The following is a 27,994-nucleotide window of genomic DNA, read 5'->3' on the forward strand; positions in this document are numbered from 1 at the left end:
TTGGTTCCCAGAACATGTGTGGAGGCTGGGAAGAAATCTATTCAGTGACTCCTCTCATTTTTAATGAAAAATCAATTGTCTTATCCACAAATTACCCTCCCAAACAAGCATGGGCAAAATACTCACACCCACAATCTCTTTTAGGTAATTGGAGCACATGGTGGTTGAGCAGTCATAAGATGAGTTTGGACATATAGCGCTTTGCTGTAGTGGCAGAAAGTAATGATGTCCTATGCATCCTGATACGGATTGATTCTCACCAATTTCCCTTCTCTCCAATAACCATTAATTTAACCCACTAACGCTATCGTTTTTGCGGTAAAGAATTTGTAGCTCAAGTGATTAAAACATTTGTCTCTGCACCTAAGATATTATGTTCGATTCCCTACAAAGACGTACTCATGCTTTGAGCTATAGCTCAGCCCAAACTTCTTTTTTCTCTTATAAAAATAACATATAGCACGAAGGCTTTATCCTAGTTTAGAATTTAACATATCTCACTCCTTGCTTATTCAAATTTACTCATTCGTCGAATTTTCTAGTAGGTTTCTATGCAAAGTAAATTTAGTCACATTCTTTATGAAATCCTAATTTCGTCTCTCTTTTTCCCTCCCCAGTATTGCTTGAAGCAAAAACTAATCTTAGTTTGCCTAGATCAGAATTCCAAAGACTTTGGCGTTTCGAAAGTATAGGTTGTATTTGTTGAACTGAAAACAGAAGAAAATAGCAGATTAAAAACTAAACACAACGCTGAAAACATGGACCGAGGACCTAGTTCCAAATACTTACTTACAAATGTTCTTTCGACTTTAAATCAATCTTCCAAAGTGGCCGGACCCACGGAATGTGTTAGTGGATCATTAGTGCAGGTTGACTCGACTTGGTCATTTGGCAAAGTCAACATTTTCATTATTATTAATCATCACAGGATGCCCCACTCGTCGATGACAAAATTCAGACCCGTATTCCATATGATACATCTTATGTCAATTCCTAGAGCAGGTAAATCGCATAGTTATGGCCAGAAAGAGGTTGAAACGTGTCTGCGAATCTTCTCGACCTTTAAAAGAGTAGATCATTGTGACAAAACCATAAACTAGTCCTTTTTTTTTTTTTTTTTTTTTTTTTAATTTAAAAAAAAAAAAGAAAACATTTTCATTGTTATTAAACGCATCAATTTCTTTTGGGAATTCTTCCTTTTTAATAATATATATATATATATATATGTATGTATGCTGAACTTAATTTTTATTAAATAATTAAAAAAATAAAATGTAGACATAATATATGGTTTGGGTCCTACAGCCACTTTCCAATGGGCTTCTTACAATAACAGGCCGAGCCATTAAAGGTTTTGGGCTTCAAATGCAAAGCCCTAATCACTGTCCCAATCCTCATCCAAGTCTTTTCTTGTTCTTGTGCTTTTATTACCATTTCCTCTCTTCTCTTCCCTCCTAACTTGATAATCCTCTTCGTCGCTGCTGTTGTAATCGAATCTCCCTGCCTTCGATGCTCCCGAGTCGCTGGCAGCGTTTAATTCCCATATTTCATTTTCAGAATAACCGGAGATATCCTCGGACTTGACATCCTCCTCAACTGGCTTTCTTCTTGTGCTAACATCAGCATTTCTTTTGAAATATTCACTGTTGCCCCTGCCAATCCTATCATGTTTCCCCTTTGCAACTCTTGATACCTCAAACTTGCCACGAGCTTTGTTGGAATAATCAGTGTTACTTTCGAAATCATTTACCCGCTCCTTTCCTCCTTTCACGTACATTAAGTCCTCTTCTTCATCACTGCTACTTCGGAAATCATAGTTCGCAGCTCTGGATGCTGTTGAGTCATGTTCTTCCTCAGAATCGGATTTCCACATTGCAGTATCGAGATCGCTCATCACATTTTCTGATTCAGTGCCATCGTCCACCATAATCTTTCCCTTATTAGCTTTTCTATTGTTAGCTTCGGAATTTCTGTACAAGCGTCCATCATTCTTGGCCCTTCCAATCCCATCCTGCCTCCCCCTGTCTCTTGGAGATATCTTGAAGTTCTCAGGCATTCCATCAGAATCATCAGCATCACTGTCAAGAACACTAGCGCCCATAACATTATTAGAACGCCATTCCTCATCATCATCTTTGGAATCACCATTTGGCCTCTGCTTGCCATGTGTATGCCTCCAGTCCCTTGCCCTTGGAATCTCATCATCAGAATCGTCATTTTCAGGTTCTTCAGATCTCCTGTATCTCCCACCATACTCTTCTCTGTTCCAATACCTCATTCTGGTGAACTCCTCTTTCTCAGCTGCTTCCTCCGCAGCCCACTCTCGTTCTGCTGCATCCTCAATTTCAGCTATGAATTTGTCCAACTCCTCCTCCTCTTCCTCATCAGGAGGCTCTGGATGTTTCAATTTATTATCAGGCTCTGCTACTAACGGTTTGTCTCCTTGGAAGACATAAGGACTTCCGTCCTTCTGATCAATTGCATTAAAGAATGAGGAAGCTACTCTTTGGATGCTTGCAATGGCAACTGGATCCTCAGGATTAACACCACTTCGACGGAGCTGCTGTTCTATCTTCTTTATGTTTAGCTTCTGAGATTCAAGGGCTTGTTCAAATCTTGCCTTGAATAATGCCTGCATGTAAACATACAGAGTTAACAGTCTAGTGTAAATTGTTTTAGTTTAATGCAACCCAAAACAATCGAATATTAGAATGGGGCACACTTATGTTTACTCACCTTCCTTTTAGTAAGGGTATTGAAAGGTATTAAATTTTTGGGCTGCCGGTAATTTCTTCCGCGAAACATGATGATTGTTTTGGTATTATGTATGTTTACCACTATACCACCACTCAGTCTTGCAAGCATACTGGCCATTTCCTTGATCTTTTCTTTGGGGAAGTTATCACAGCAAACTTGTACAGTCTCGTGAAACTTCCAATGTAGATGCATATTCTGTACAACTCCTCCAAAGACCCCACGAACACCAACAGGAACATAATTTTTGTTTTTGAAGCCAATCTTCTTCAATGCCTGAAGTTGCTCGAGGGTTAATAGCTCAGGATCATGACGGGGTGCTGGCAGATCTGGAAGCTCGTATTTTTTCAGCTTTTGTAGTAGTAATGCTACTTTCCTCTTGGCCTGAATAAGTCAGATATTCGAAATGGTTATCTGATGAATTTAATACGTCAAAAAGAAGACATTGTAGGCCAGGAATACAGGAGGGAAAACTTCAATACTACTTAAAGAAACAAAATTGTGGAAGTAATCCTTCCTGAAAGTCAATCTTAAGGAGACATGCGTCGTAAAAATAGTATTTTCGAGTAATTACAAAACTATCCCTACTGAAGCATTTGACATCAAATTTGCTAAAAGTAAGAATATTTTGACTCTGGTTTACTTAGATAGCCTAAGCTCTGCTGCTTATTAATTCGACTAAGAGTGTTGCTCCCATCTTAACATCCTAAGGTTTTCAAAATAGTATTCAGAATACTATCAGCTATAAAGCTTGAGATATTTGGCAAGACGTCATTGTTTCATTTAGCTTATGAAGAGAACCAGTCAATCACAGGCCTACTTGCATTTCTCTATTAGCAATACTTTCATCAATTTGTGTGACCACTGCAAAGCAGCACAGATAGAAGTTGGAAACTGGGTATCATTAAGAAGCTAGCAGCTGCAAAGCAGAAGTTGAAACATACTCTTTTGAGGTTGTAAATGAGCCTCTCATTTTCAGTCATCAGCTTCTTTTGAAGCTTTTTCGCTCTGCGAACCTCTCTTAGAGTCTTACCAGACTCCTTTTGCATCCGCTTAGCGACTTTGCTCCTCATGCTACTACTCCCTCTAGATGTCGACATTGACCTAGACCACCCATCGAAGGGATTGGCTGGTCTAGATGAAGAAGAGTAACAATCTTCACTCGGTTTACTTGGCTGAACTGCATTGCTCGATAAAACCTTCGCCGAGACATCTCTTAACAACAAGGCATTTCTGTAAACAAATTCAAATGATAAACCAAATAAGCACTAAAACAAAGCATTCAAATTTTCGATTTTATAACAAATACGATATCGCCCAACTAAAAAAGACTTGCTCTTTCCACTTGAAAACCACCTTGAGTAAATGGATAAAACCAGATAAATGATACGGAGGTACGAGAAGAATTCTGTTTGGTTGCTGAGAAAATGTCACTAAATGAAATGAAAAAAAGCAGAAATTCGCAGCATAGATGTTTCATATCTAAATCATGTAGACAGAGGATCAGACTAGATTGTACGCAACTATCAGCCACTTTCAAAGCAACCAAACAGAGGGTAATTGAGAGAGAGAGAGAGAGAGAGAGAGAGTACTTGTGGGAATTAAATTGGAGGAGAGAAGAGACGGACTTGAAGCAATGCCTGTTGAGCTTCCTCGCAGCGAACATTGATGGCTTCAATCGAACGGCGACGGGCCTCAATCGCAAATCGAGTGCTTTGCTCTGTTCATTCCCTTCTGCTTCCCCACTTCAATGGCGACTGAGATTTTTCAGGGTTTTAGGTTTTGGGTTTGGGATTTGGGGGTCTGTTTTGACTAAATTGGGTCTCTTTGCCCGGCTTATTTACCAATTTGGCACTGCTCCCTAATTTTCTTAATTATGAAAATAACATTGAATTTTAAGTAGAGGGGTAATTTGTGAGAAAAATTTACATGAAAGAGAACCGACATTATCTCACAATTATTAACTTAAACACGTATTTTAACATTTCTTATGATGACACTTAATAATTTTAGCCTTTTAAAACATCATCACCTTGATGTTCTCGTTGTATACAAATTATTCTCAAAATCTTACTATTAAAAATAAATAAATAATAAAAACAAACCATTGATTATACAGCAAACATTTGTCAAGATGCAATAAGTTCCAAATTACTAAATCCATCACATGACTGCTATTACCAACAATGTATGAGCATACCACAACATGCTTTGATCTACCATACACTGGTGACAAAAACAGTCTCACTTGTCCACAAGCACGCAACGCCAATACTTAATACAACGATCACCCATATTTCGGCACCTAGGAGAAGCACGAATGGCGGAATATAAAATCATCGGTGCCAATTTTCAGTTGAACATTCTGAGCACTGAATACTAATCTCAGTAGTCGATAGCTGAATGATACGGATATATAACTCCATGGCTACACGCCAGGGCACCTCATAAGCTCGGACAAGTTGCAGAGGGCAACGGGAAAACCCATGTGTCTCCAAGAGCGCTGAAGTTGCCTCGTTGCCACTGAAGAGTATGCGGGAAAAGAGGCCAGTTAAATGGATTCTACGATTGCACAAAATTGGGAATTCGATGTCATTCCCGGAAGCTCTTTCATCGTCATCATAACCTGTCGAGCCAATTAAGTAAACCGTCTTGGGAACAAAACTGCAAATCCTGCATTATGAATGTGATTTTTAGTACAATATTTCTATAGAAATCTAACAAAGCAGAGGAAGAGAGAGTAAGCAGGAAGCTTACAGCTAGCTGGAAATCTGGAGGAGAATCAAGTTCAATGTTTTCAAGGTCATGAATTCCACACGATGTGCTGCTGTTTCCAGTCACCCCGTATGTATTGTTATTAAAGTCAGTGTTAGATATGGGATTCGGTGCTGAACCATTTAGATCAGTGGAATAACCGAAAATCTCCTTGCATAACAAGGTTTCGCTCAAGCTATCTAAATCGTCAACCTGAGATTCGCCTGCCAGCCAGGTAGGCTGCCCAATGTTGTCCTCAAACCGAGTATCAGGTTGAGGGACATGATATGCTTCCTGGACTAGCTCCACTTCCTATTCCACAAAGTAGATTTCCAGTAAGAATCCAACACGCTCAAGGATTTTCGGGATCAAAGTAAAAATTCTTGAGTTTCATCTTATTTTCCTTAAGATCAGCAAATGGGCTTCTTTTGTTTTGGGTGGGATTTAAAACTAGCCTATGGGATTTCACCGAGTGTCTATGTGCCGACGAACATTTTCAAAATTCCATTTTCCCTTTTCTATTTACAGCAGTATAAAAATCACAGCATAATACATATGAAAGTTGCCACATACCTTGGAAGATGAGGGGAGCATAGCTTCATCAGGAACATCATCACACCAAACAGATTTCCCTGGTCTGGGTGGAATTGGAGGATTGGTTGCGGGGGTCCTGGGACTAGTTTGAAGTGCGTTGACGTCAGAGTCTTCAACAACCACATTGTTATCATTCGTTTCTGACTGCTTATGCTGTTGGTAGAATATCTTCGACACCACATATTCACCATCTTTCTCATCATCTTCAGCTCCCAGGTGATACTGATGCATCGCCCAGTTCATCTTCTCTGGTTTGGAACCTTTCTTCGAACTTTTGTATAGAACCATGATCTTCTTCCAGCCCTTAATTCCATTTTCTATTAAAGCCTTGGTCTTACCCGTTTTGTGCCAGCGGATATTCTCTGCAGCCACACTACGTTGATTATCAACCTTGCGGCGCTTCCTCTGACCAGTAGCATATGCATTCATTGTTTTGTGGAAAAAATGGATGCTGCTTCCATCTTTTGTTGCACCTGAAACAAAACCAAGGGACAATGACCTAACCACAATTTAATAATCCTAAACCTACAGATCGATATTCGAATCTAATGAGAAGAGAGCAGCTAAACTAATCTCATTAAGTTGCATCCTTTGACACCAAAAAAGAGGGAAAAAAAGTTCCAAGTATTCGTTCGATTTGGTTCAGTCCATATCAACTTTCAGCACAAGTAGATGATGCACTAGTGTAAAAATGAACACATGGAATCAGAAATATGAAGCATGGGAGATACTTACCAGGAAGGTTTTCAGGATGATCACAGTAAATTCCATTGTCCCCCTCAAGTGTTGGGATGAACTCATCAATAAACATGTGTGGCTGTGAGTTTCCGACCCCACACTTAGCTGCTAAGTGTTCTAAGAGTTCACCATCAGATGGATCAAACTTCACACCAACTGGTAAGCCAGGCCATTCCGATAAAACCTACACAAGTGGAGTTGCAGAAGTACTTAAATGAATAAAAAGCTTAACCTATAAGCTGAAAGTTGTGGACAACATATAATCATTTGCATATGAATAGAACTAACAACCCAGCTTACATCACTGTTATCTATAACAAAATGGCAATTCGGGCATTCACGATTTGCCCCAGAGTCTTTGATTGGACACACAGACGATTGAGAAGCATTCTTCACTTTCTTTGCAAGTCCTCTGCTGTTAATCAGCCAAGCCCTACAAGAACTTTACACTATAAGCCACAAAATTTCATCACAGAAGCAATTTTTAGCTAGAATCTAAAGAAGCTATGACCAACAGAAAAAACATCCGAACCCAAATTATCATCCATTTCACATTCCCAGTACAATTGAAAAGGGTGAAAACTGACACGGGTTTCTGAGGAAAAACACACAAATTCACAAGAGAATTAACAAAAACACTGAATCATAATATCAATCAAGCATCTGTATAGTCATATTTAACTACAGAAAGTAAATCGTTTCACAAATGTAAAACCTTCTACATTATCATCGACTCCACATTCCCAGTACAATCGAAAAGGTGAAAACAGACATGGGTTTCCAGAAAACCCCCAAATTCACAAAAAAATTCACAAATTCACTAAATAATATGTTTCATTCACCAATAAAAATGCTTCCTTTTTTTCAACCATGCATTACCAAAACAGAAGCTTTGACATCATCAGCACCTTAATCCCAAATTAGGAAGCTCCCCATAAAGTAAAAATCATTAATCCTTACAGAGCTAGATTGATATTCCTGTTTAATGGGTTCCCCCAAAAATCAAAATTTATACCCAAATCCAGCATCTGAACACTTCTAAAAGCAAACTAACTTTCGAAACAGTATTTTCATCCGAATAAAACCCAGAAACCAAAAACTAAACAAGAAGAAATTACATGGGTTTAACCGTTGAAGAAGCTGGGAAAATTTGTATAGAGGTTTCTCAGCTCCCAATCAAAAGAAAGTTTCCAGAAATTCGTATATTTATTTATTTATTAATAATTTCTATAATTATATATTATATTGTCCACCCATATTTGAAATTTTTCATCACTGACGAGTGAAAGGGCTCTCACCTTGCCATTTCTTCGAAGTCGGAGACGATGTTTCAACGAAGCGCATTCCAATTTATAGAGAGAGAGAGAGAGAGAGAGAGAGAGAGGGAAAGGGGTCCTTTCTCCACCGGATTAAGTTAAAGTAGCGAGAGAGAGAGTGTGTGTGAGCGGGAAAATCCAGCTTCGGACCCGATGAGCCGTTACCTACAAGCCTCAGGTTCGGGTTCAGAGTCTTTGGTCAATGAGGAGGCGGACCCACCGCGAGAGGCCGTCTCAGTGGGGTATGGGGTTGACGAAACCTGAGTCCGAAGCTGAGGTGCGGTGATAACGAAGCTGTCTTGTCGAGCTTTTTGTGGGGGTTCGAAAACCGAGTAAAGTGTAATTACGATATTTTTTCTGTCGGACTCGATGACGGACTACCGTGCTCCCCAAGCTACATGTAGAAACGTTTGGGAGACTTTTGTGGATTCTCGATTTTGCCCCTCGATATTGATGTGACTCGACTGCTTGTCTTGGGCACAAAGTAGTCAGATCGGGCAGCATGGTAAATATAATATAATATATAGTTTAATTAACATCAAATGTCGTTGTAGTATAGTGGTAAGTATTCCCGCCTGTCACGCGGGTGACCCGGGTTCGATCCCCGGCAACGGCGTTTTTGAGCGTTTTTTTTTTTTTTCATTTTTTTTCCATAACTTTCGGTTTGTGAACTTTGTTTACTGGACCTAACGGGTATCTGTGGACATCTTCACAGTCCAGAAGGAAGACCGCGTACATTATCTGTTACAGAGTTTGAACTCGACATCGATGGTCATCGAGATCGAGATTACGAGAAGCTCAAAAGAGATTTTATTGAACAGGAGCGAAGGCTTTTGGATGAACCCCTTATTTTTACAATGTCAACTCATCACAGCAACCCCAACTCCACAACTCTAAAAATTCCTTTCTATTTGATCTCAATCAGACCAAACTAAACCTAACGACTATCCGAATTTCAACGGTAACATCAGACCGTAGGCCGCTAAATGAAAATTATCTTTTTTTCCCTACGAGTAGTTGTCTACTAATATTTCGGGGCGTGCCTTATTGAGCTTTCCTAAGAGAGTAAGTTAATAAACATTTGAAAGGTAAAGATTACAGCTTGCAGGATCAATAACACTGGCTAAAGCAGGAGAAAAAAACTTTAGGTTTATCTTCCATGTCCGTGTTGGGTTGAGGGGTTTCACCCGAGTCGTTGTGAGTAGCCATCAAAGAACTAGTACCGGGCGACTCTGGTGGGAGTACAGCGTTCTCAGATTTGAATATCCGTTGAGGGATAGCGGGTGCTGGTGCCGAAATAGTAGAGAGGTAATGCAGCAGCATCTGTATAATTTGGGTGAAGTTGGGCCGGTCATTGGGATCCTCTTTCCAACATGAAGTTACAATCAACGCCAAATCCTCGGGGAGGCTTTCTGCACTCGGCCTCACATTCTGAAACAATTCGTATAACCTCAAATTACGATGCTTAAAAACTAAACAGTACCGAGTTATGAATAAGACTATTGTGGTATTTTGTTACCTTAAAAGCAGCTGCATACGCTGCTTGTAAATTCGACATGCCTTCAAAAGGTAGCTTGTTATGGATGAGTTCCCACAATACAATTGCAAAGCTGTAAGCGTCCACCTTATGATTGTAATGCTTCTTTTCACCGTGTCGTAATGTAACTGTGCTGTAAAGCTGCCACCAAATACAAAGGTGGAAAATTAATTTGCTGATATCAAACACACTCACAAGACATATGAGAAAACAAATTTTCAAGACCAATTTAAGTACCGTTACGTACCTCAGGAGCCATCCACCGGTATGTCCCAGTTTCAGCGGTCATCATCTCTGTCAATGACTCTTCTCTTGCTAAGCCAAAGTCCGCAAGTTTGACTGTTTTTTGGTCGGCAGTCAAGATCAAATTCTCTGGGAAAAGGACAGGACAAAAGTGTAAGATTGTGGAACAAACCCTGTTTTCGGAAATAAGCTTCGCCCTAACAATAGTTCCATCCAGAAATGACAGTTATGTGAACTAAAGCAATTCGTTTTGTGTTCCGGAAGTTATTCTGCTACGGAAGTCTTCAATCATGCTGAATACTAAACTATCAGCTACCTAATGCTAAACAACAATCCTTCGGATTTGAATATTTGAGACATGCTCACAGATAGACTTCACTTTAATCCTTCTTGGTTCTTCTATGTAGGCGTTCCCACCTTGACTCTCCTAACGTCGAGCTAAGTGACTTCGTTCATTGGTCAACCCTTATGTTAAACAATGAACTAAACCACATACCAGGTTTCAGGTCACGGTGAATGATACCGTGGGAGTGTAAGCACTCCATAGCACGAGCAATATCAAGCGCAAACCCAACTGCCACGCACGTGTCCAAACACCTTGGCCGCATACTGAACAAGTATTTGCGCAAAGTTCCACCTAGAAGAAGCTCAGTCACTATGACCATGACAGGTTCTTTGCAGGCACCAATGAACTGGTAATACAAAGTTTAAAATCCCCCATCAGATATCGCAAATACGCCTATTTAGTAATCACAAATACATATCGAAAATTAGACAACAACCTTCATTAAGTTTTTGTGCTGCACTTTCGACATCATTGCCACTTCCCTCGCAAACCGCGCTTCTCTCTTGGCAATCTGCTCTGGGGTTTCTCCTCTATGAACAATTTTTACAGCAACATTTTGATTCTTATATCTAGAACAAACAAAACACAACAAACAAACAGACTAAGAACACAACAGAACAGAACATCATCGTTGTAACTCGACACGAAAAACACATATTCGGCATCATTAACACAAGAATTGCACAACACCAAAGCAAGTTTTGATCTTTGACTAGTTCTGCTAAAACCCAATTCAATCTTGCATTTATGTTTAACAAGATCTAAGAGATAATTGTAAATTCGTAGACTTGAGAAACCAGAAATTCAGAATCTAAGACAAAACAAAAACAGAGGTTGTACTGAGGTTGACTTACTTTCCTTCGTACACTTTGGCATGCGCGCCTTCCCCAATCCTCGGACCAACAAAAAGATGTTTTGGATCGATCAGCCACTTGGCGTCCAAATCGAAATCCGCAACTGAATAAACCCCATTACCAGATCCCATAATTTTCTCTCTCTAAAATTCTAAAACCAGAACAACATACACTGACTAATTAACCAAAACAAAGGGTACCCTTTATTTGTAGGACTACATTTGAGATAAAGATGGAAGCTTTGGTCTGGATAAAAATGGAAACAAAGTAATAAAATAAGGAGACTTTGTATGATTGAAGAGGGAGGAAGATGAAGACTTACTATTTCTATAATAAAAGGACATGCTTGGTATTGTAGGTTTCGGAAAACAGACCCATCCCCAGGATCACGGTTGAGGATCCTACAAATCTAGGATGTGCCTTTTGTTTGGGGGGCAAAGAATAAAAACCCAGAGGCACCCACCAACAACCCTACAATATAAAAATGGTCACTGATGAGAGCTCTATCAGTGGGAGTGGATTAGATTTATTATTGGGAATTGGGGAGAGAGAGGAAATCAGTAGAAGAGCAAGCAGATAGAGTTGAGCAAGGCAGAGGAGGATGAAACTGAGAGGATCCAGGTGGAGATTTGGGAACTTGGTGGCGGCGACGGTGGCGGTGGGCGGGTGGGAAGTGAGTTCAGTTGAGATTAATTTGTTGGCCTCCTCCGCGTGTGGAATATTACTGTCTTGTCTTATGGATCCAGAGATAAACTAGTCTCTGTCAGAGAATAGTGTGTTTCCTTCGTTTATCTTCCTTTCTACATCCTTTTCCCTTATTTATTCTAGCAACCGTAAAAATTTATAATAAGAAAAAAATGTAAAATGATTTCTAAATTTTTTTTCTTTATGATCTTCAAATGATTTTTCATCGCTGAATGAAACTGTTCATATCTTTGACTACTAGTTTTGAATAAATATTTCTTTAACTAAAAGTTTACAAGGTAATTGATATGATTACTTAGTTATAAGACTTCGGAAAAAAAATTAAAAGTATTTTGTGTGCAATTTACTATATTATGCATAACTTTTAATTTATTAATTTATTTAAGTTAATTTGGTATTTTCACTCTTATTTGGTTGATTAAAGGAGTTTCATTGATAGGTAGTTTAGATTATAATAAAATAAAATAATTACTAAATAAATAGTTTTTTTTAATAATATGATATTATGTACATTAAGTGGTGGAGGGAGTGTGACATCCCACATCGCCCAGGGGACTGATCCTTATATGTATATTCCCATCCCTACCTAGCACGAGGCCTTTTGGGAGCTCACTGGCTTCGGGTTCCATAGGAACTCCGAAGTTAAGCGAGTAGCGCGCGAGAGCACTCCCAGGATGGGTGACCCATCGGGAAGTTCTCGTGTGAGTTCCCAGAAACAAAACCGTGAGGGCGTGGTCGGAGCCTAAAGCGGACAATATCGTGCTACGGTGGTGGAGTCGGGCCCGGGAAGTGATCCGCCCCGGGTCGGGATGTGACATTGGTATCAGAGCCTAACCCTGGTCGCGTGTGTGCCGACGAGGACGTCGGGCCCCTAAAGGGGGTGGCGAGTTAAGCTTCACAATGAGACAGTCATAATAATTTGGTTGGAATTTACTTTGACGAGAATCGAACTTAAGACTTCTCATTTATGAGAGATTTTTCAATTTACTAGAAACACGTTGTAAAAATACAATTGGTTAGAAACTTTAAAAAAATAAAAAATTAAACTATTTTATTATGACACTTGGTGTATCGAGTCATGTTCAGTGTTCGCACCACACTGAAAAAAATTCCTCACTTACAAGTTAAAATAAATGCTATTAAATCGTAATATAAATGACTACTAAATAACTGATTTATATATTTGAATTTTAAAAGTTTAGGGGAAAGGAAAGCTAATCCATTAAGGCCAAGGCCTACCACAAGTATCCTTGAGAACTTACACAAGGAGTCTTAGTCCTTTTTTTGTTTTTACAGATCTTGCACAAAAAAATGGTTGCTTACAATGGAACTCAAACATAGACCTTACAACTCAACTAATCCTCGGTGGAAAATACATATGTATTTGAGCAATCTTTTAATTAATTTAGACTAAATTATTGAGTCAAAATTTCATGCAATAAACATATTGTTTTAATTAAATTAGCTATATACAATAAAAAAAATGTCTTTTTATATCATCGATTCTAAGATTTGATAAAGAGAATATTTTCAAGATGTGCATAGACATAAAACACATACACAATGTTCTAACTAAATTAATCAAGTACAATTCTGCAAGAAAATGGAAGATATGTGACTTTTATTTATTTCATAGATTCTTTGAAGGATAAGAAAATGTTGTCGGAGAAAAAGAAAGGTAAACGGGCGATAAAAAGACGAATACAACATAACGATACAATTGGGGCTTCGAGAAAGTGCCCTTTTGGTGGCCACTAAGGCCAAAAGCCCATCACAATAATTGAATTACCAATGTCTTATTAGAAAGCGAAACACATTATTCTGGCGTTTCTGAAACTTGAGTGTGACAAATGTGACAAATGTGACAAATATGACATAGACTATAGGGTGTGTGACTTTAGATATTAGGTTGGAGGAAAATGAACTGAAGTGCAAAGGTTAAGGCAAAGAGATATGTGAGAGGTATTACACGAGTTCGATATCACATTATTATGATATATTTTTTCACATTTATTATGTAGCTTTTTTAGTGTGTCGAAAACACAGCTTGATACATCAAGTGTTATCACACTAGTGATTGGATACTTGAAAAAAATAAAAAATCAACCACTTGTATGATGATACTTGATGTATTGGGTTGTATTCTGGCACACTGAAAAGTTGTCATCTCCTAGTTCAGATCTACTGCTCTTTATTTTAAACACATCTTTGTATTCGTTAAAAGACAAAAAGACATGCTAATATTTTGGTCCCTGTATGCAAGAACCATACCATATACTTGGAAATATCAAGCATCCCGCTGGAAGTCAACTGTAAGGCAAATATTATCAACGAAACAAAAGAAGGAATTGCACAATTCATTTGGTGATTAGGCGAACTAAAAAAAATTATACAAAATAACGAGTCAATAATTTAAACACTGAACTAAATGATCCTTACGAAGATGTGGGTTGTTGAAGAGTTGGATCGTCACTTTCCTTAACTATATCAAACAACATACTCCAAATGGCTCTTGCAATCGTTGTTTTACCTATACCGTCATACTCCAAATTCCAATTATTTGAACATCAGGTGAACCTTCAACATTTAAGTATTTAGTACTGAATTCTTGTACGTGAAAGCTATTCCAACAGAGTGTTTGACTTCTTTTAAGTTTGTGGTTTTTAGTAATCCTCTAATGTCTTCAACAATTTTCTCGATAAACAATCCTTCATGTCTTGTAGTTAAAATTCAAAATTATACAAAAGTAAGAGTCATCATGCAACTGCAAGATTTATATCACTTAAATGCCTCATTCATCATGATTAGATATTTTGGTAGCGAAAACGTTTTAAATAAATTATATTTGATAGGGATGATTAGTTAAGTTCAGTTCAGCCGTGTTTCCGAAATGCATTGTAACCTTATTAGTTAAACTCAGTTAGATTGCTCCTGAACTATAAGAAGGCGTTTGTTTGCCCTTATTAAACCATATTATAGCTTTTAGTCATACAATTAGAAATCCTTTAGAATTAGTATATGGGTTTGACATACGAAGGATTCGTCCTTCAGCATTACCAATGCTCCAAAGTTTTTTTCCTATAAACGTATGAAATCAAAGTCTGATCATAATCTCCTTATTTTTGGTGGATTAGTGAGTCTTCGAATCTAAATACAAGACGTTGGAATTAAATTTAGAGGAAGAATTAAAATACCTGTCCGCTGTGGTTTTAAGCTTCCGGCCACCCAAATCTGCAGAAGCCTGAAGATCCTTTCTCCACTGCCCGACCTCATCTGGATCTTCATCCCTTTCATGCTAACAAAGTTAAAAGAAAAAGGCTAAGTGAGACACCTAATAAAACTTTAGGTGGTAAAGTGAACAAATCAGGTATATAGAGTAAGTAAAATGTTGTCTACACAAGTGTCATAGAAATGCCTTTAATATTTTGTACATATAGAAAATAAATAGGGTTAATTACATCGATGTTCCCTGAATTTGTCATTTATCTTCATTTTCGTTTTTAAACATTTTATTTGTTTTATATGATCTTCAAACTCGCTATAGCATGATTTTTTTTGTTTATATCCTTGTTGTCAACTTCATCTATTTTTCTGTTAAGTAGAGATGATAAGTTTAAAATTCATCCCACAACCTTAAAAATAGAAAAAAAAAAAAAAAAAAAAAAGAGGCGGATGTAAAAAAAATCCTTGCTATGCCCTCTATATTTAACAGAAAAATAAATTGAGTTAACGGATATAATTGAAGTACCACATGAGATTGAGTTTGAGAACCACAATAAGAAAAAAGGAAAATCTATTCTAGAATGAAGGTAAAATTCGTGACAAAAATACCGTATATCTAAAAAATAGTTCAAGCAGATTAAAATGTTAGCACATAGTCGTGTATCTCATTTATTAAACAAACGACAATGACAACAATGCCGTTTTCTCTCTTTCGAAATTCATAAACAACAAATTGAGATTTCTTTCACAAAAATTACCATAAATTTTGACAGAATTGGCGGTTGAATTATAAGTCCAGCAAGCAAATCGAAAACAATCACAATAACTTGGGACATACCACATCAGCAAGCAGTCTCATAAGAAATCCCAATCAAGATAAAACCATTCAACAGTTTATTCGATTTCTCCTTTCATAGGAGTTGGTCCGGAGGATTATTTAAGTGACGTCATAACATCTTTCTACCAATAAAAAATGAAAAAGAAAATAGGGCCTCGACACCCGTGGCAAAACCTGACATGGATTAGAGTACGTTTCAGCTTGACCTTCTATAAAAGCTATAGGCCACAACCATTGTTGCCACTGCTCCAACCACGGCAGCAGCTGTGAGAACATCGCTTTGCTCCCAGTTCCCAATCAAGCTTGACAGCCTCCGTAAGGCATCCTTCCAGGCACACGACTCTGTGGTTTCTTTCAGCTGCTTTTCCTCACTTCCACCTTTCTGCTCAAGGTTCTAAAAATTGTTAGGCGCTGGTCGGCAGCGGGTGTTATAAGTGTATAAAACATGTAAAAAGTTGGACATTAAACTACAAAATAAGGAGCAAAATTAGTGTCTTCAATATCTAAGTCTCTGCCAAAATGATCTTGGATCTTCAGCTCATGCTGTAAACCTGGGTACTAAAACAATGTAAATTATTGAAACAATGACAATAAATAATGTCACCTGAATTTCATCTAGGTTTGATCTAGATTTGAACTACATGCTGATGATCTGAATGAAAGAAGGTAATGGTAACAGTAGAAATTGGTTTGAATTTCTGATGTCATGTGTCAGTGGGTTTTAATTTTTTAGACCACTATGCCTATTATATTTGTAGTAAGGAATGAACATTCACATATAACAAAATGTTTAGGTTTTATCAAGACATTTCAACACAGTTAACTATCTATGCAGAGCTTTTAAATTACTTTCCAAAAAGAAAAGGAATGCCTCGTTTCGAATTTTATTATCTAAATCTTACCCTCAAACAATTTTATAGTGATCCCCTGCAAAATAAACCGGCAAACAAAGAAAAAAGAACAAACGATGTGCAATAAAACTCAGACCATAATACACAAAATTCCCTATAACGTAAATTGATAAAGCATTTTACCCAATCCAATTGAATTCCTGATCACAACACATAAGATAAACTAATAAACCATTTTATCAAAATAACCATTTAATTTTAAAAATTTAAAACCGAAGAGAACCAAACGAACATATTTGGAAAAAAAAATGGAGTGTTTTGAGTATCTAAACCTCACCCTCATCACTTATAAAATGTAGTGGTCCCAATGGAAAGAGAACTTGCAAAACCGCGTCCCAGCACAAACACAACATATTAAACAAACATATGAAAGACAAAAAAAAGTTTAAACTGACAATGAACGATAAAATTCAGAAATCCTAGGACACAAAATCGCAAATGACATGAAAATTAGTAATAAAAGTTATGAAAAAACAGACACCACTTGACACCAAATGGCTTGACGCCAACGACGACCCCAGAGGCAAGCAAAATCCCAAACCAGTCAAGAAAAAATTAAGAGTCCATTCCTCTGTCATATTCTTTTCCCCTATTTTGCTACCCCTAATCCCAAATGTGTCTTCGATGCTCTTTGTCCTGTTTTTCTCTCACCCTAATATCTCACCTGCAAATCTTAACGCTACTACTTTCCCCCGCCAGCAAACCCTCAACACCCTGTAATGCTATGTTCTTCCAAATCTATAACAAAAAAATGCACGCATAAACACGATAGAAATTTACGAAAACCCACAACACAACCTAACTAAAAATATCACGAATCAAAAGTTTCACCCAAAAGAACCCCCCATCTCTCTTATCAAATGAATACTCCAAAAGCAATTCAATGGTTGATAACAACCCATTTAAAATTGAACCCAAAAAAAATTAAAAGCTTCTGAGATTTAAAATTGAACAAGACACAATCCATGCATTATAACAAAAACTGCACGCTTAAACATGCTAGAAATTCACCAATACCCACAGCACTGACTAAGATCCACAAAATTAGCCAAAAGATACAAAAATAGGGAAAAAAGCTAAATTTGGAAAAGGAATAAAAATAAGGGGGCTGCAAATCGAAGAAGCTGAAAAGAAAAGGAAAAATGGCGTTAAGGGAGTAGCCAAACAGCTTCGAAAGCAATTCAATAGTTGATAACAACACATTTAAATTGAACCCAAGAAGCTTCTACCATTTAAAATTCAACAAAACACAAACTGGAAAACGGACCTTAAAGGTGATGTCGTTCTTGCAAGCTTTGAGAGCGGAGGCGAAGAACTTAGGGAGCAGATTGGACTTAGAGCCTTCAATGCACCACGGCCATGCCTCGGGGGTCTTGTAGCAAAGGAAAACGTGGCATATGCTCAACTGTGTATCGTCATCAGTGTCTTCATCAGACTCATATGACATGGTCTCATAGTCCTCCCAATTAGTACTACCATCATACAAATCCCATTTTACAATATCCACTCCTGTTTTGTTCACCTTAATTCTATTATCACATTCATAAAATTCTGATGTTACAAGAAACTTGTCGCCGCCTTTCAGATTGAGCATCTTGTTTGAAAGATTTCCCAACCAAAGATAATATTCAGGGGAAGCAGTTACGGTGCCCTCCATTGCCCAAACGCGAAAAATAGTTCGCTGGGTACGATTAACAACATCAATGATTAGAGTCCCAGTGCAGTCAGAGTTGTCCGAAGAATAAACGATGCCCAAAGCCAACCCTCCTATATAATCAAGACTTGGTGGCACTTTAAATTCAACAGTTTCATCCTCTCTTGCGACATAGGCTAACCGGTTAGGAATATCATTTCCAGAGAGAAGAATTCCACCAAATGCATTTTTCTACACCATGGGGTGCAAAGTTAGTATAACCAACAATACAAAAAGCAGAGCGAGAGAGAGAGAGAGAGAGAGAGAGAGAGAGAGAGAGAGAGAGAGAGAGAGTACCATACCGTTTGGAGGTTCTCCTTAAAAGTATCAGTGAGACTGGTACACCCTTCCATATGAATTGAATGCATGTAGTCCATTGAGTTCTCCAAGTTTGGAATATCTTTGAGTTTGCGGCAGTCTTTCAGTTCCAATTTCCTCATTTTCGACATCTCTGAAAAGTCGGACATTATTTCCAGTGCAGTGCAGTAATTCGCTTTCAATTCAATCAAACTCGTCGGCAAATCTGGGATTGCCTGAAGGTTTGTGCAATGATTTAGAAATAAAAACCGAAGCTGAGAAAGGCCACTGAGAATGGGTAGCCTATTAAAACCATTCCAATCTAGACCTAATTTTGTTAAAGAAGATAGACTCCCAATTATTTCGAGAACGGCACCGTCTGTTATATTACAGTCGCTGAGATCTAATGACTCAATCATCTTCAGTTGTGCCAAAAAATGGTAACCCCCACACCAACCCTTACTGCCTCTGAGGTTCAATGCCTTGAGATGTGGGAGTTTTGAAAAGTCTGGTAATTCGGTCAGGTTATGGCAGTGTCTAAGAACGAGATACTTCAACTTCTTAGGCAACTGTTACTCAAAAAGAGAAAACAATAATAAAAATCCAAATAAAGAAAAGAGAGAATGCATGACGATGACTGATGTTCATACTTACAAGGACATTGATAATTATGTCGTACCAGCTCCGAATCCTCCCAAACTCGTACCATCTTGCCGTAGCTCAGGCCTAAATAAACTAGGTTTCGTTGATCAAAATCTGCTGGTATGGCTTCAAGAGGAAATCCTTTCCAATACAACAATCTTAACTCCTTGGAAAGATGTTTGTAGCTTCCAGTCAGCCTTATATTTCCCAGCCAGAGAATTCTCAGTCGCCACATCTTCTTAAATGCTTCCGTACTGAAGCTTTGCTTGTCATCAGAATGTTCTGGCAAAATTAAGTTTAGCCCTTCAACTGCTTCTGTTCCCTGTTAGAGATTAAAAAAAAAAAAAAACAAAAAAACAAAAAAAGGATAATATTCACACGAAGCAGAGCCATGAATTGGATGAATGAACTACAAGAAAGGTAGGGCACACAACATAATTATGTATTTTCTCTTTCAATTTACAGTGGATGAAAACCTTTTCTTTTCTTATTTTTCTTCAAATATACTATATACGGCATACATTATATATATGCGGATTTGCATGTATACTTCTTTCTTTACATGTACTTAACATAACATTTTTTATTACAAAAGTACTTACCGATTCATTCCGGAGTACGCTTTTTACTATATCACAATCGACTACGTTTTTCCAATTCCACAGGAGATTCTGCCCGCACAATTTCTCTTCCCATATCTCAAATCAAATCATGCATCCTCAAATTTTCCCCTTCATCAATATATAAGAGACATCGATCGCAGAGTGTGGTAATTTCTGCTTCTACAGAAAAACGATAACAACCATCCAATATTGCCATGACCGCACTTTTATGCTCTCCAATAAAGAAATTAGATATGTCAAGAAACACACCCTTCTCATGATCATCACGTAATCCATCGTAACTTAATTTAAGCGTTTCATGAATTTTTTCGTCTGCAATATTTCTCAATTTATCCAATGTACTTTACCATATGGTTTTACTCTTTTTCTTAGCCAACAAACAACCGACAACTTTCAGAGCTAGGGGCAATCCTCCACAATAATCAACAATATCTCTTGCCAATTCAATATATTCTTTATCGGGATAATCATTTCCAAAGGCATGCCAACTAAGGAGCTCAAAAGCTTCTTTCCCTGTCATTGTTTGTGCCTTATATTTTTTATCCACCTTTTGTATATTCAGCACATGTTCATCTCTTGTTGTTATGATAATTCTGCTCCCTAGACCAAACGATTCATGTTCTATTGCCAATTCATCTAATTGGTCTGCATCATCTATGTCATCAACCACGACAAGTACCTTCATGCTCACAAGTCTTTTCTTGATCTCTTTGGTCCCTTTGGCAACACTGCTTACCTTAATGTCAGACTGTTTTAAAATATCTCGAAGAAGTTGTTCTTGCAGAATAACCATCTCTTTCTTTTTACTCCTCACATCTTCAAGGTAACATTGACGACTAAAACTATGTTGATAATTGCTACAAACGGCTCTGGCAAGCGTTGTTTTACCTACACCGCCCATACCCCAAATTCCAATTATTTGAATGTCAGGTGAACCTCCAACGTCTAAGTATTTAGTACTGAATTCTTGCACACGAAAAGCCATTCCAACTGAGTGCTTGGCTTCTTTTAAGTATGTGGTTTTCAGTAGTCCCTTGACGTCCCCAACAATTTTCTCTATAAACACTCCTTCACACCTACGAGTAAAAATTCCAAATTACGAGAGCCATACTAAATGGCTTATTCATAATGACTAGATATTTACATATTGAAACATATTTGAATAAACTGGATTAATTGAGCTCAATTCAACCACGTATCTAATATTTGATTATAATATGAATACATTAGATCATTGGTGACTGGACTATTATGCAATTGTAGCTTTCAGTAATATAATTAAGAATCCATTACAATTGGTATTTTAATTTGATAAAGTGTGGAGCATTTGTCCTTCACACACCCATAAAAAACAAAGCACGTACCCTGCGTTTCACTTTCTTAATTTCAACGAAAATTCTTATGCAAATGCTCTACCTTTTATAAATTCATATACCAATTGTAATAAATTTTTATGTAGGGACCAAAATTACAGCTCTACCACAGTTCAGAGATCAACGATCCAATTTTTCTTATCACATATAAAATCAGATTCAATGCCTTAATTATAATATCTTAATCTTGGTTGATTAGTGAAATATGGTGATATGAAAATTGAAGTAAACAAAAAAGTATACCTGTCGGCCGTGGTTTTGAGATTCCAGCCGCCCAAATCTGCAGAAGCCATAAGATCCTCTCTCTACTGCTTGACCTCATTTGGATCTTCATCCCTTTCATGCTTCTGAAATGCTTCCCCAAAACTACCTTTCTGTTTCCTGACTTGAGAAGGGACAACGTCGTAGAATATTGGACAGACTATTTTCTCCTCTTGTTCTTTTAGGCACCTCATGATCTTCGACAGCTCCCCAGGCACCACCGGGACTCTGCGTACCCCTTCGAGAAGACGATGATGGCAATTCTCGACCCTTCGATTTCTTGGTCAAGTTCACTCTGTATGATTTTCCCCTTGTGAGCTGCTTGTCTATAAAAGTGTTAATTCCGGCATTGCGTAACGCAATGAAGAGGTGGTTTGTGAAGGTGTTGCGGGTGTCTTCGCCTCTAAAGCTCAGGAACACCTCGTACTTCCAGCGGTTTGAGCTCTGCGAGGAAGACGAAGAGGCGGCAGAGCCAGCTTCATGGGCGGAGCTGCTGGTATCCATTGCAGCCTGTAGAAGTGCAGCTTGGCTTTCAAATAACCAAAGTCAAGTCTTTCCCAAGTTTCCGCAGTGTAGGGGGCCCTTCTAAATTTTTTTGCATGGGCCAATGATGTCACTGCCGTGTCGATAACGCGCGAGTGCTATTCCCCCACAGTTTAATTTGTATAAATGTTACCATCAAATTTAAATATTTTACAATGCAATTACCTTTCTTTTGTAGCTTTTTGAGAAATCTGCCGCCCAACTTATTTTAAGGTCGGTCCAACCGCCCCTGCTGGTGGACGTAAGAATTTTCGGTGTAAAGCACGATCCAACTGTTGGGGTCAGTCTAGAGAGTATCAAATGGGAAGAGACCTCATATCCAACAACCTATCTTTACGAAAGACGGAAAATTAAACTCCAACAGGCTAAAATACGCATTGGAATTTGGAAGTTAGAAAGTCAAAAAATTATAACAAAATTGAGACGTGAAAGTTTTCAAGGTGTTCACGAGAGAACAAAAATGAAAACATTTACACGATTGGGTTAGACATGGCCCAATAGAACTTATGGGCTCAAACACTGCAAGTAACCAAATTGGACATGGGTCTTATGACCCATCAAAGCCCATTAAATTGTGAGAATTGCACCCGTTTGTTATTCACACGGTTGTGTAGTGATACCATTGACTTATTGAAGTGGGACGTCCTTCGAGTATCCAAATTACGATTAATCAGAATTTAACGCATGTAATTAATAAAAAAACCAAACCCAGTAACTACCAAATTATACGAGAGATTAGAGATTTTTCAATGTGATCGTCGCTCGTTATTAACTTAAATTTTTATGTGTGTTAAAAGATTAATAATTTAAAAGTAAAAATTTTATCATTTACATAAAAACACGTGATGTACTGTATTCCTATCACAACTAAAAATTTTCCAAATTACACCGCGTTAAGTCGTTAACCTTTTAGTTTCTAAATTACACGTGCTGCTCACTGAAATGATCAGAGTTTTGACTTTCTTTTCTTGAAAGCCAGCTGCACCAATCGGTAATCGATGGATACCAGCAGCTCCGCCCATGGAACCGCCGTCGCAGCCTCTTCGTCTTCCCTGTGCCGCTCAAACCGCTAGAAGTACGAGGTGTTCCTGAGCTTTAGAGGCAACGACACACGCACTAACTACACAGACAACATCTCCAATGCTTTACGCTATGCCGGAAGCAACACGTTTATAGACTACCAGCTCAGAAGGGGGATAATATACAGAGCGAACTTGACCGATAAATCGAAGGGTCCAGAATCGCCGTCGTCGTCTTCTCCAAGGGGTACGCGGAGTCCCAGTGGTGCTTGAGGGAGCTGGCCTAGATCATGAGGTGCGGAGAAGATCAAGAGGGAAAAATAGTCTGTCCAATATTCTATGCCGTTGTGAGGAAACGGAGTGGTGGTTTTGGGGAAGTTCGGAAAAGAGATGAAAATCCAAACGAACAAGCAGTGGAGAAAGGATCTTAAGGCTTCTTTCCGGCGGACGGGTATACTTCCTTCTTCAACTCCTTTTTTACATTTTTTTATGCTCAAATTTACTCACTTATAATTTACTCAAATCTTCTTTGCTCAGAAAATATCTGGTCATGATGAATGAGGCATTTAGTTCATATGAATCTTGCAGTTGCATGATCAATCTTACTTTTGTGTAATTTTGAAATTTAATTGCCAGGCGTGAAGGGTTGTTTATTGAGGAAATTGCTGGGGACATCAGAGGACTACTGATTACAACAGACTTAAAACAAGCCAAGTGCTCAGTTGGAATGGATTTTCTTGTGCAATAGTTCAGTACTGAATGCTTAGATGTTGGAGATTTGCTTGATGTTCAAATAATTGGAATTTGAGGTATGTGCAGTATAGGTGAAAAAACACTTGCGAGAGCTCTCTGTAGAGAATATCATCGTTGCTTTAGTGGTCAATGTTACCTTGAAAAGGTGAGGAGTAAAAAAGAAAAGTATCGTTGCTCTGCAATAACAACTTCTTCGAGGTGTTTTGAAACGGCTGGACATTAATGTGAGCGGTGTTGCTGAAGGAACCAAAGAGATAGAGAAAAGACTTGGAAGCATGAAGTTGCTTGTCGTTGTTGATGGCATAGATGGTGCTGACCAATTAGATGAATTGGCGATAAAACATGAATCGACTTCGTTTGTTAAGATTCCGGCCACCCAAAACTGCAGAAGCCTTAAGATCCTTTCTTCACTGCTCGACCTCATTTGGATCTTCATCCCTTTCATGCTTCCAAAATGCATTTCCAAATATACCACTATTTCCTTACTTGAGAAGGGTCGACGTTGTACAATATTGGATAGACTACTTTCCCCTCTTGATCTTCTTGGCACCTCATGATCTTGGCCAGCTCCTCAGGCACTATCCAGACTCCACGTACCTCTTTGAGAAGACAGACGAAGGTATTCCTTGACCCTTTGATTTCTTGGTCAAGTTCACTCTGTATGTTTTCCCACTCTATGAGCGTGTGGATTCCGGCATTGTGTAACGCAATGGAGAGGTGGTCAGTGAAGGTAGTGCGTGTGTTGTCGCCTCTAAAGCTCAGGAACACCTCGTACTTCCAGCGATTTGAGTGGCATAGGGAAGATGAAGAGGCTGCGACGGCGGTTCCATGGGCGGAGCTGATGGTATCCATCGATAATTGGTACTAGTGTTGGGAGACTAGAGGGAGTGCAGCAGGCTGTGCGGCTTGGCTTTCAGATAGAAATGCCTTTAATATTTTGTACATATAAAAAATAAATAGGGTTAATTACATTGATGTTTCCTGAATTTGTCATTATCTTCATTTTCGTTATTAAACATTTTATTTGCTTTATATGATCTTCAAACTTGCTATAGCATGACTATATTTGGGAAACTTGATATAAGTTCAATTTTTAAAACCAATAGTAAGAATAGTTAAATTTATTAAAGCAATTTCTTAAATTTAATTATTTAATTATTAATAATTATCTCTTTAATAATAAAATTTATTATAAAAATCAAATTTGTTCCTAATTGTTTCTTTGATTATTTCTTTTTTTTGTTATTTCTTCTTCTTCCTCTTGCTTTAAACCCCATTTATAGACTTTATTTTTAATTTTTATAATCAACCTATATCACAGGTTAATTATATTTATCTACCTAAATGACAGGTTCGCTTTTATAATCAACCTATAATAGGTTGATGTGTCTTACTTGTAGGTGTATTGTTTTTCTTACCTTTTAGTTAGGTTTCATATCTCGCTCATATGTATAATATACATTCATATATTTGTTACTTGAGTTAGGATAGAATGTTTTACAAATGGATTTGTGTTAGTATATTAGTTTTTTTGTTATAAGGTATTAATTAGATTTTTTTGGAGTTGGAAAATGCATAATATTAGAAGATTTTAATTTATTTTTTAATATTTTTTAGAAAATATAAAATAAGTATAAAAGAAATAAAAACATGTAAATAGATAACTGGATTCACTCCTAAAAATCATCTATGTTTTTGGACCTGGATCTAAAAGCCCCTTTTTCTATATCCTTTTCCCCCCACTTCATCTATAACTGGATTCACTCCTAAAAATCATCTATGTTTTTGGACCTGGATCTAAAAGCCCCTTTTTCTATATCCTTTTCCCCCCACTTCATCTATTTTTCTGTTAAGTATAGATGATAAATTTAAAATCCATCCCACAACTTTAAAAATGGGAAAAAGGAGGTGGATGTACAAAATTCTTGCTATGCCCTCTATATTTAACAGAAAAATAACTCTTTTTTGGTCAAAAAATAGATTTTGTTAGATTAAATGTTAGATTAGCCACCAATGGGATTCGAGCCAACACTGTTATGCAAGAGCTTAACTCCTTTCCACCACTATAGTAAAGGGCCAATTGCAACAAAAATAAATTGAGTTAACAGATATAATTGAATTACCACATGAGATTGAGTTTGAGAACCACAATAAGAAGAAGGAAAAAAAAAAAAACTATTCAAAAACGAAATTAAAATTTGTGACAATAGTGTTGTATATCTACAAAATAGTTCAAGCAGATTAAGATGTTAGCACAGTCGTTTATCTCGTTTATTGAACAAACAATGAGGACAACAATGTCGTTTCTCTTTCGAAATTCATAAACAACGAAGTTGAGATTTATTTCACAAAAATTACTATAAATTTTGACAGAATTGACGGTTGAATTATAAATCCAGTAGGCAAATCGAAAACAATCACAGGAGCTTAGAAAATACCACATCAACATTTAGCAAGCAGTCTCATAAGAAATCCCAATCACGATAAAACCATTCAACAGTTAATTAGATTTCTATGAAAGAGCATGGTTCGGAGGATTATTTAATCGACGTTATAACATCTTTCTACAAAGAAAAAATGAAAAAGAAAATAGGGCCCCAACACCGGTCGCAAAACCTGACATAGATTAGAGTACGTTTCAGCATAAAAGCTATAGGCCACATCCACTGTTGCCACTGCTCCAACCACGTCAGCAGCTGCGAGAACATCGTTTCCCCAAGGCATCCTTCCTGTCACTATTAGCACACTTTGCAACAGCCTGAAAAGTTCTCATTATTCTGAATCTGATCGTCGTTTTCTTGGAAAATCTGATTGCCAGTTTCTTGTGGCTTCTCCTCGATTTTCTTATTTTCTTCTCCATTTGGAAGCTCGCGGTCATTAATTTCTTCAGCTTCATCAGAAGATGCTCCAATTTGACCCCTATAAGGAATGAAATTGAATTTCGTGTTCATCTATTTAAAGAATTCAACTCAAGTTTCGTCAATAGCAATTGAGTAAGAACACGTATGAGCAAGCTTAATAAACAAATCACAACAACATTACAAATCAGAAACATGTACATGGTAATGCAGTTATATCCAATTCTTTTATGCTTTCTCCACAAAAGTTCCTCCACATTAATGCGACTCTATATCAATAAATCTATCATGCAAGACTAGACATAATCAGCAATTGAAAAATATGACAACACAAGCTTCCGTCCAGTGAAATTTTCATCCAAAGATAGTAGGCAAAACCATAAACGTACAAACCTCCAAAGTCGTTCTATAATCCTTCCCTTCCCAATATGCTGATCAAGCAATTCTGGCACATCACTTGGAAGGATGTAGCCATACCTGCAATTAATAATACATAATATTCAAACTCCTTCATCGATCGCAACAAAATTTTAAATTGTTATGATCCGGATATTACCAATGGCCTGTTATGCTTCCATCTGATCCCGGGCTGTAGATAATCAATTTTCCATTGTGGCCTCCAGTGTGATAGCAAGCAGTAACAAATACCTGATTTGCCAATCCTCGCAGCTTAGCCTCCTCTTCGAACTTATCAATGAGAACACGTGCACTATCACGATGCCATTCCTCTCGACTACCATGTGCACATACAAATACATGGGAGCCAGTCAACGGCTCTTGCACTCCAGAAGCCCATGGTTTATTATTCACAAGGACATCATCAACAAAGCTGTCCACATCCGACTCTTTCAAGCCTCTTTGATCAACAAACAAAAACAATGTCAGAATCACAAAAAGGGATTTACAAGCAAGGAATTAGTCGTAAACTGAGCCATTAAATTCAATTTCTAGAGCTAATTTCAGAAGCTAACACATATCTAATTATCTATTTAGGTCAGTAAATTCATGTTGGTTATGGAATGGGCCTTCGATTATGAATTAATTACAGTTTGCCATTGTGTGTGTTAGTGTGGGCCGTGCTTAACAACTGGGTTGGGCTGCTGCATTTGGGCCCAGGGTG

General features: G+C 37.8%; 5 protein-coding genes, 2 long non-coding RNA genes and 1 other non-coding gene across 11 annotated transcripts; 2 read left to right on the forward strand and 6 right to left on the reverse strand.

The window, feature by feature from the left end:
- Positions 1 to 1,231: 1,231 nt before the first annotated feature.
- On the reverse strand, positions 1,232 to 4,702 carry LOC103960978 (CRM-domain containing factor CFM9, mitochondrial-like). Its single transcript, XM_048577817.1, has 4 exons — positions 4,347 to 4,702; positions 3,699 to 3,987; positions 2,737 to 3,138; positions 1,232 to 2,632 (listed from the first exon to the last, which is right to left on the reverse strand). Exons 1-4 carry the CDS (start codon positions 4,418 to 4,420, stop codon positions 1,376 to 1,378), a joined length of 2,022 nt encoding a protein of 673 aa, XP_048433774.1. The 5' UTR covers positions 4,421 to 4,702; the 3' UTR covers positions 1,232 to 1,375.
- A 143-nt stretch (positions 4,703 to 4,845) lies between these two features.
- Positions 4,846 to 8,291, reverse strand: LOC103959763 (SUPPRESSOR OF GAMMA RESPONSE 1-like). Of its 3 annotated transcripts, none has more exons than XM_048577819.1 (6): positions 8,139 to 8,291; positions 7,141 to 7,273; positions 6,838 to 7,024; positions 6,082 to 6,575; positions 5,512 to 5,820; positions 4,846 to 5,427 (listed from the first exon to the last, which is right to left on the reverse strand). In XM_048577819.1, the coding sequence occupies exons 1-6, from the start codon at positions 8,144 to 8,146 to the stop codon at positions 5,374 to 5,376; spliced, it is 1,185 nt and encodes a 394-aa protein (XP_048433776.1). In that variant the 5' UTR covers positions 8,147 to 8,291; the 3' UTR covers positions 4,846 to 5,373. The 3 variants fall into 3 exon arrangements, with proteins under 3 accessions (XP_048433776.1, XP_048433777.1, XP_048433775.1); XM_048577820.1 differs by lacking the exon at positions 8,139 to 8,291 and adding an exon at positions 7,959 to 8,101; XM_048577818.1 differs by lacking the exon at positions 8,139 to 8,291 and adding an exon at positions 7,720 to 7,906.
- Positions 8,292 to 8,700: 409 nt separating this feature from the next.
- Positions 8,701 to 8,772, forward strand: TRNAD-GUC. The gene has a single exon. It is a non-coding gene; the product is annotated as a tRNA-Asp (tRNA).
- A 177-nt stretch (positions 8,773 to 8,949) lies between these two features.
- Positions 8,950 to 27,686, reverse strand: LOC125474314 (serine/threonine-protein kinase STY13-like). 2 transcript variants are annotated; one of them, XM_048577823.1, is made up of 6 exons: positions 27,625 to 27,686; positions 10,719 to 10,851; positions 10,433 to 10,628; positions 9,941 to 10,065; positions 9,676 to 9,834; positions 8,950 to 9,587 (listed from the first exon to the last, which is right to left on the reverse strand). In XM_048577823.1, the coding sequence occupies exons 1-6, from the start codon at positions 27,630 to 27,632 to the stop codon at positions 9,267 to 9,269; spliced, it is 942 nt and encodes a 313-aa protein (XP_048433780.1). In that variant the 5' UTR covers positions 27,633 to 27,686; the 3' UTR covers positions 8,950 to 9,266. The 2 variants fall into 2 exon arrangements, with proteins under 2 accessions (XP_048433780.1, XP_048433779.1); XM_048577822.1 differs by lacking the exon at positions 27,625 to 27,686 and adding an exon at positions 11,137 to 11,910.
- Positions 16,490 to 19,757, reverse strand: LOC125474313 (TMV resistance protein N-like). The gene is made up of 3 exons (XM_048577821.1): positions 19,457 to 19,757; positions 18,808 to 19,371; positions 16,490 to 18,697 (listed from the first exon to the last, which is right to left on the reverse strand). The coding sequence occupies exons 2-3, from the start codon at positions 19,219 to 19,221 to the stop codon at positions 18,038 to 18,040; spliced, it is 1,074 nt and encodes a 357-aa protein (XP_048433778.1). The 5' UTR covers positions 19,222 to 19,371; positions 19,457 to 19,757; the 3' UTR covers positions 16,490 to 18,037.
- Positions 20,255 to 21,475, reverse strand: LOC125474315 (disease resistance protein RUN1-like). The gene has a single exon (XM_048577824.1). The coding sequence runs from the start codon at positions 21,050 to 21,052 to the stop codon at positions 20,411 to 20,413; it is 642 nt and encodes a 213-aa protein (XP_048433781.1). The 5' UTR covers positions 21,053 to 21,475; the 3' UTR covers positions 20,255 to 20,410.
- LOC125474316 lies at positions 23,384 to 25,048 on the forward strand. The gene is made up of 2 exons (XR_007255854.1): positions 23,384 to 23,714; positions 23,900 to 25,048. It is a non-coding gene; the product is annotated as an uncharacterized LOC125474316 (long non-coding RNA).
- On the reverse strand, positions 26,503 to 27,618 carry LOC125474317. Its single transcript, XR_007255855.1, has 3 exons — positions 27,431 to 27,618; positions 27,268 to 27,351; positions 26,503 to 26,935 (listed from the first exon to the last, which is right to left on the reverse strand). It is a non-coding gene; the product is annotated as an uncharacterized LOC125474317 (long non-coding RNA).
- Positions 27,687 to 27,994: the final 308 nt, after the last annotated feature.

The sequence above is a fragment of a genome, unplaced genomic scaffold, assembly GCF_019419815.1.
Source record: "Pyrus x bretschneideri cultivar Hongxiangsu unplaced genomic scaffold, Pyrus_bretschneideri_v1 Contig12, whole genome shotgun sequence".
NCBI lineage: Eukaryota > Viridiplantae > Streptophyta > Magnoliopsida > Rosales > Rosaceae > Pyrus > Pyrus x bretschneideri.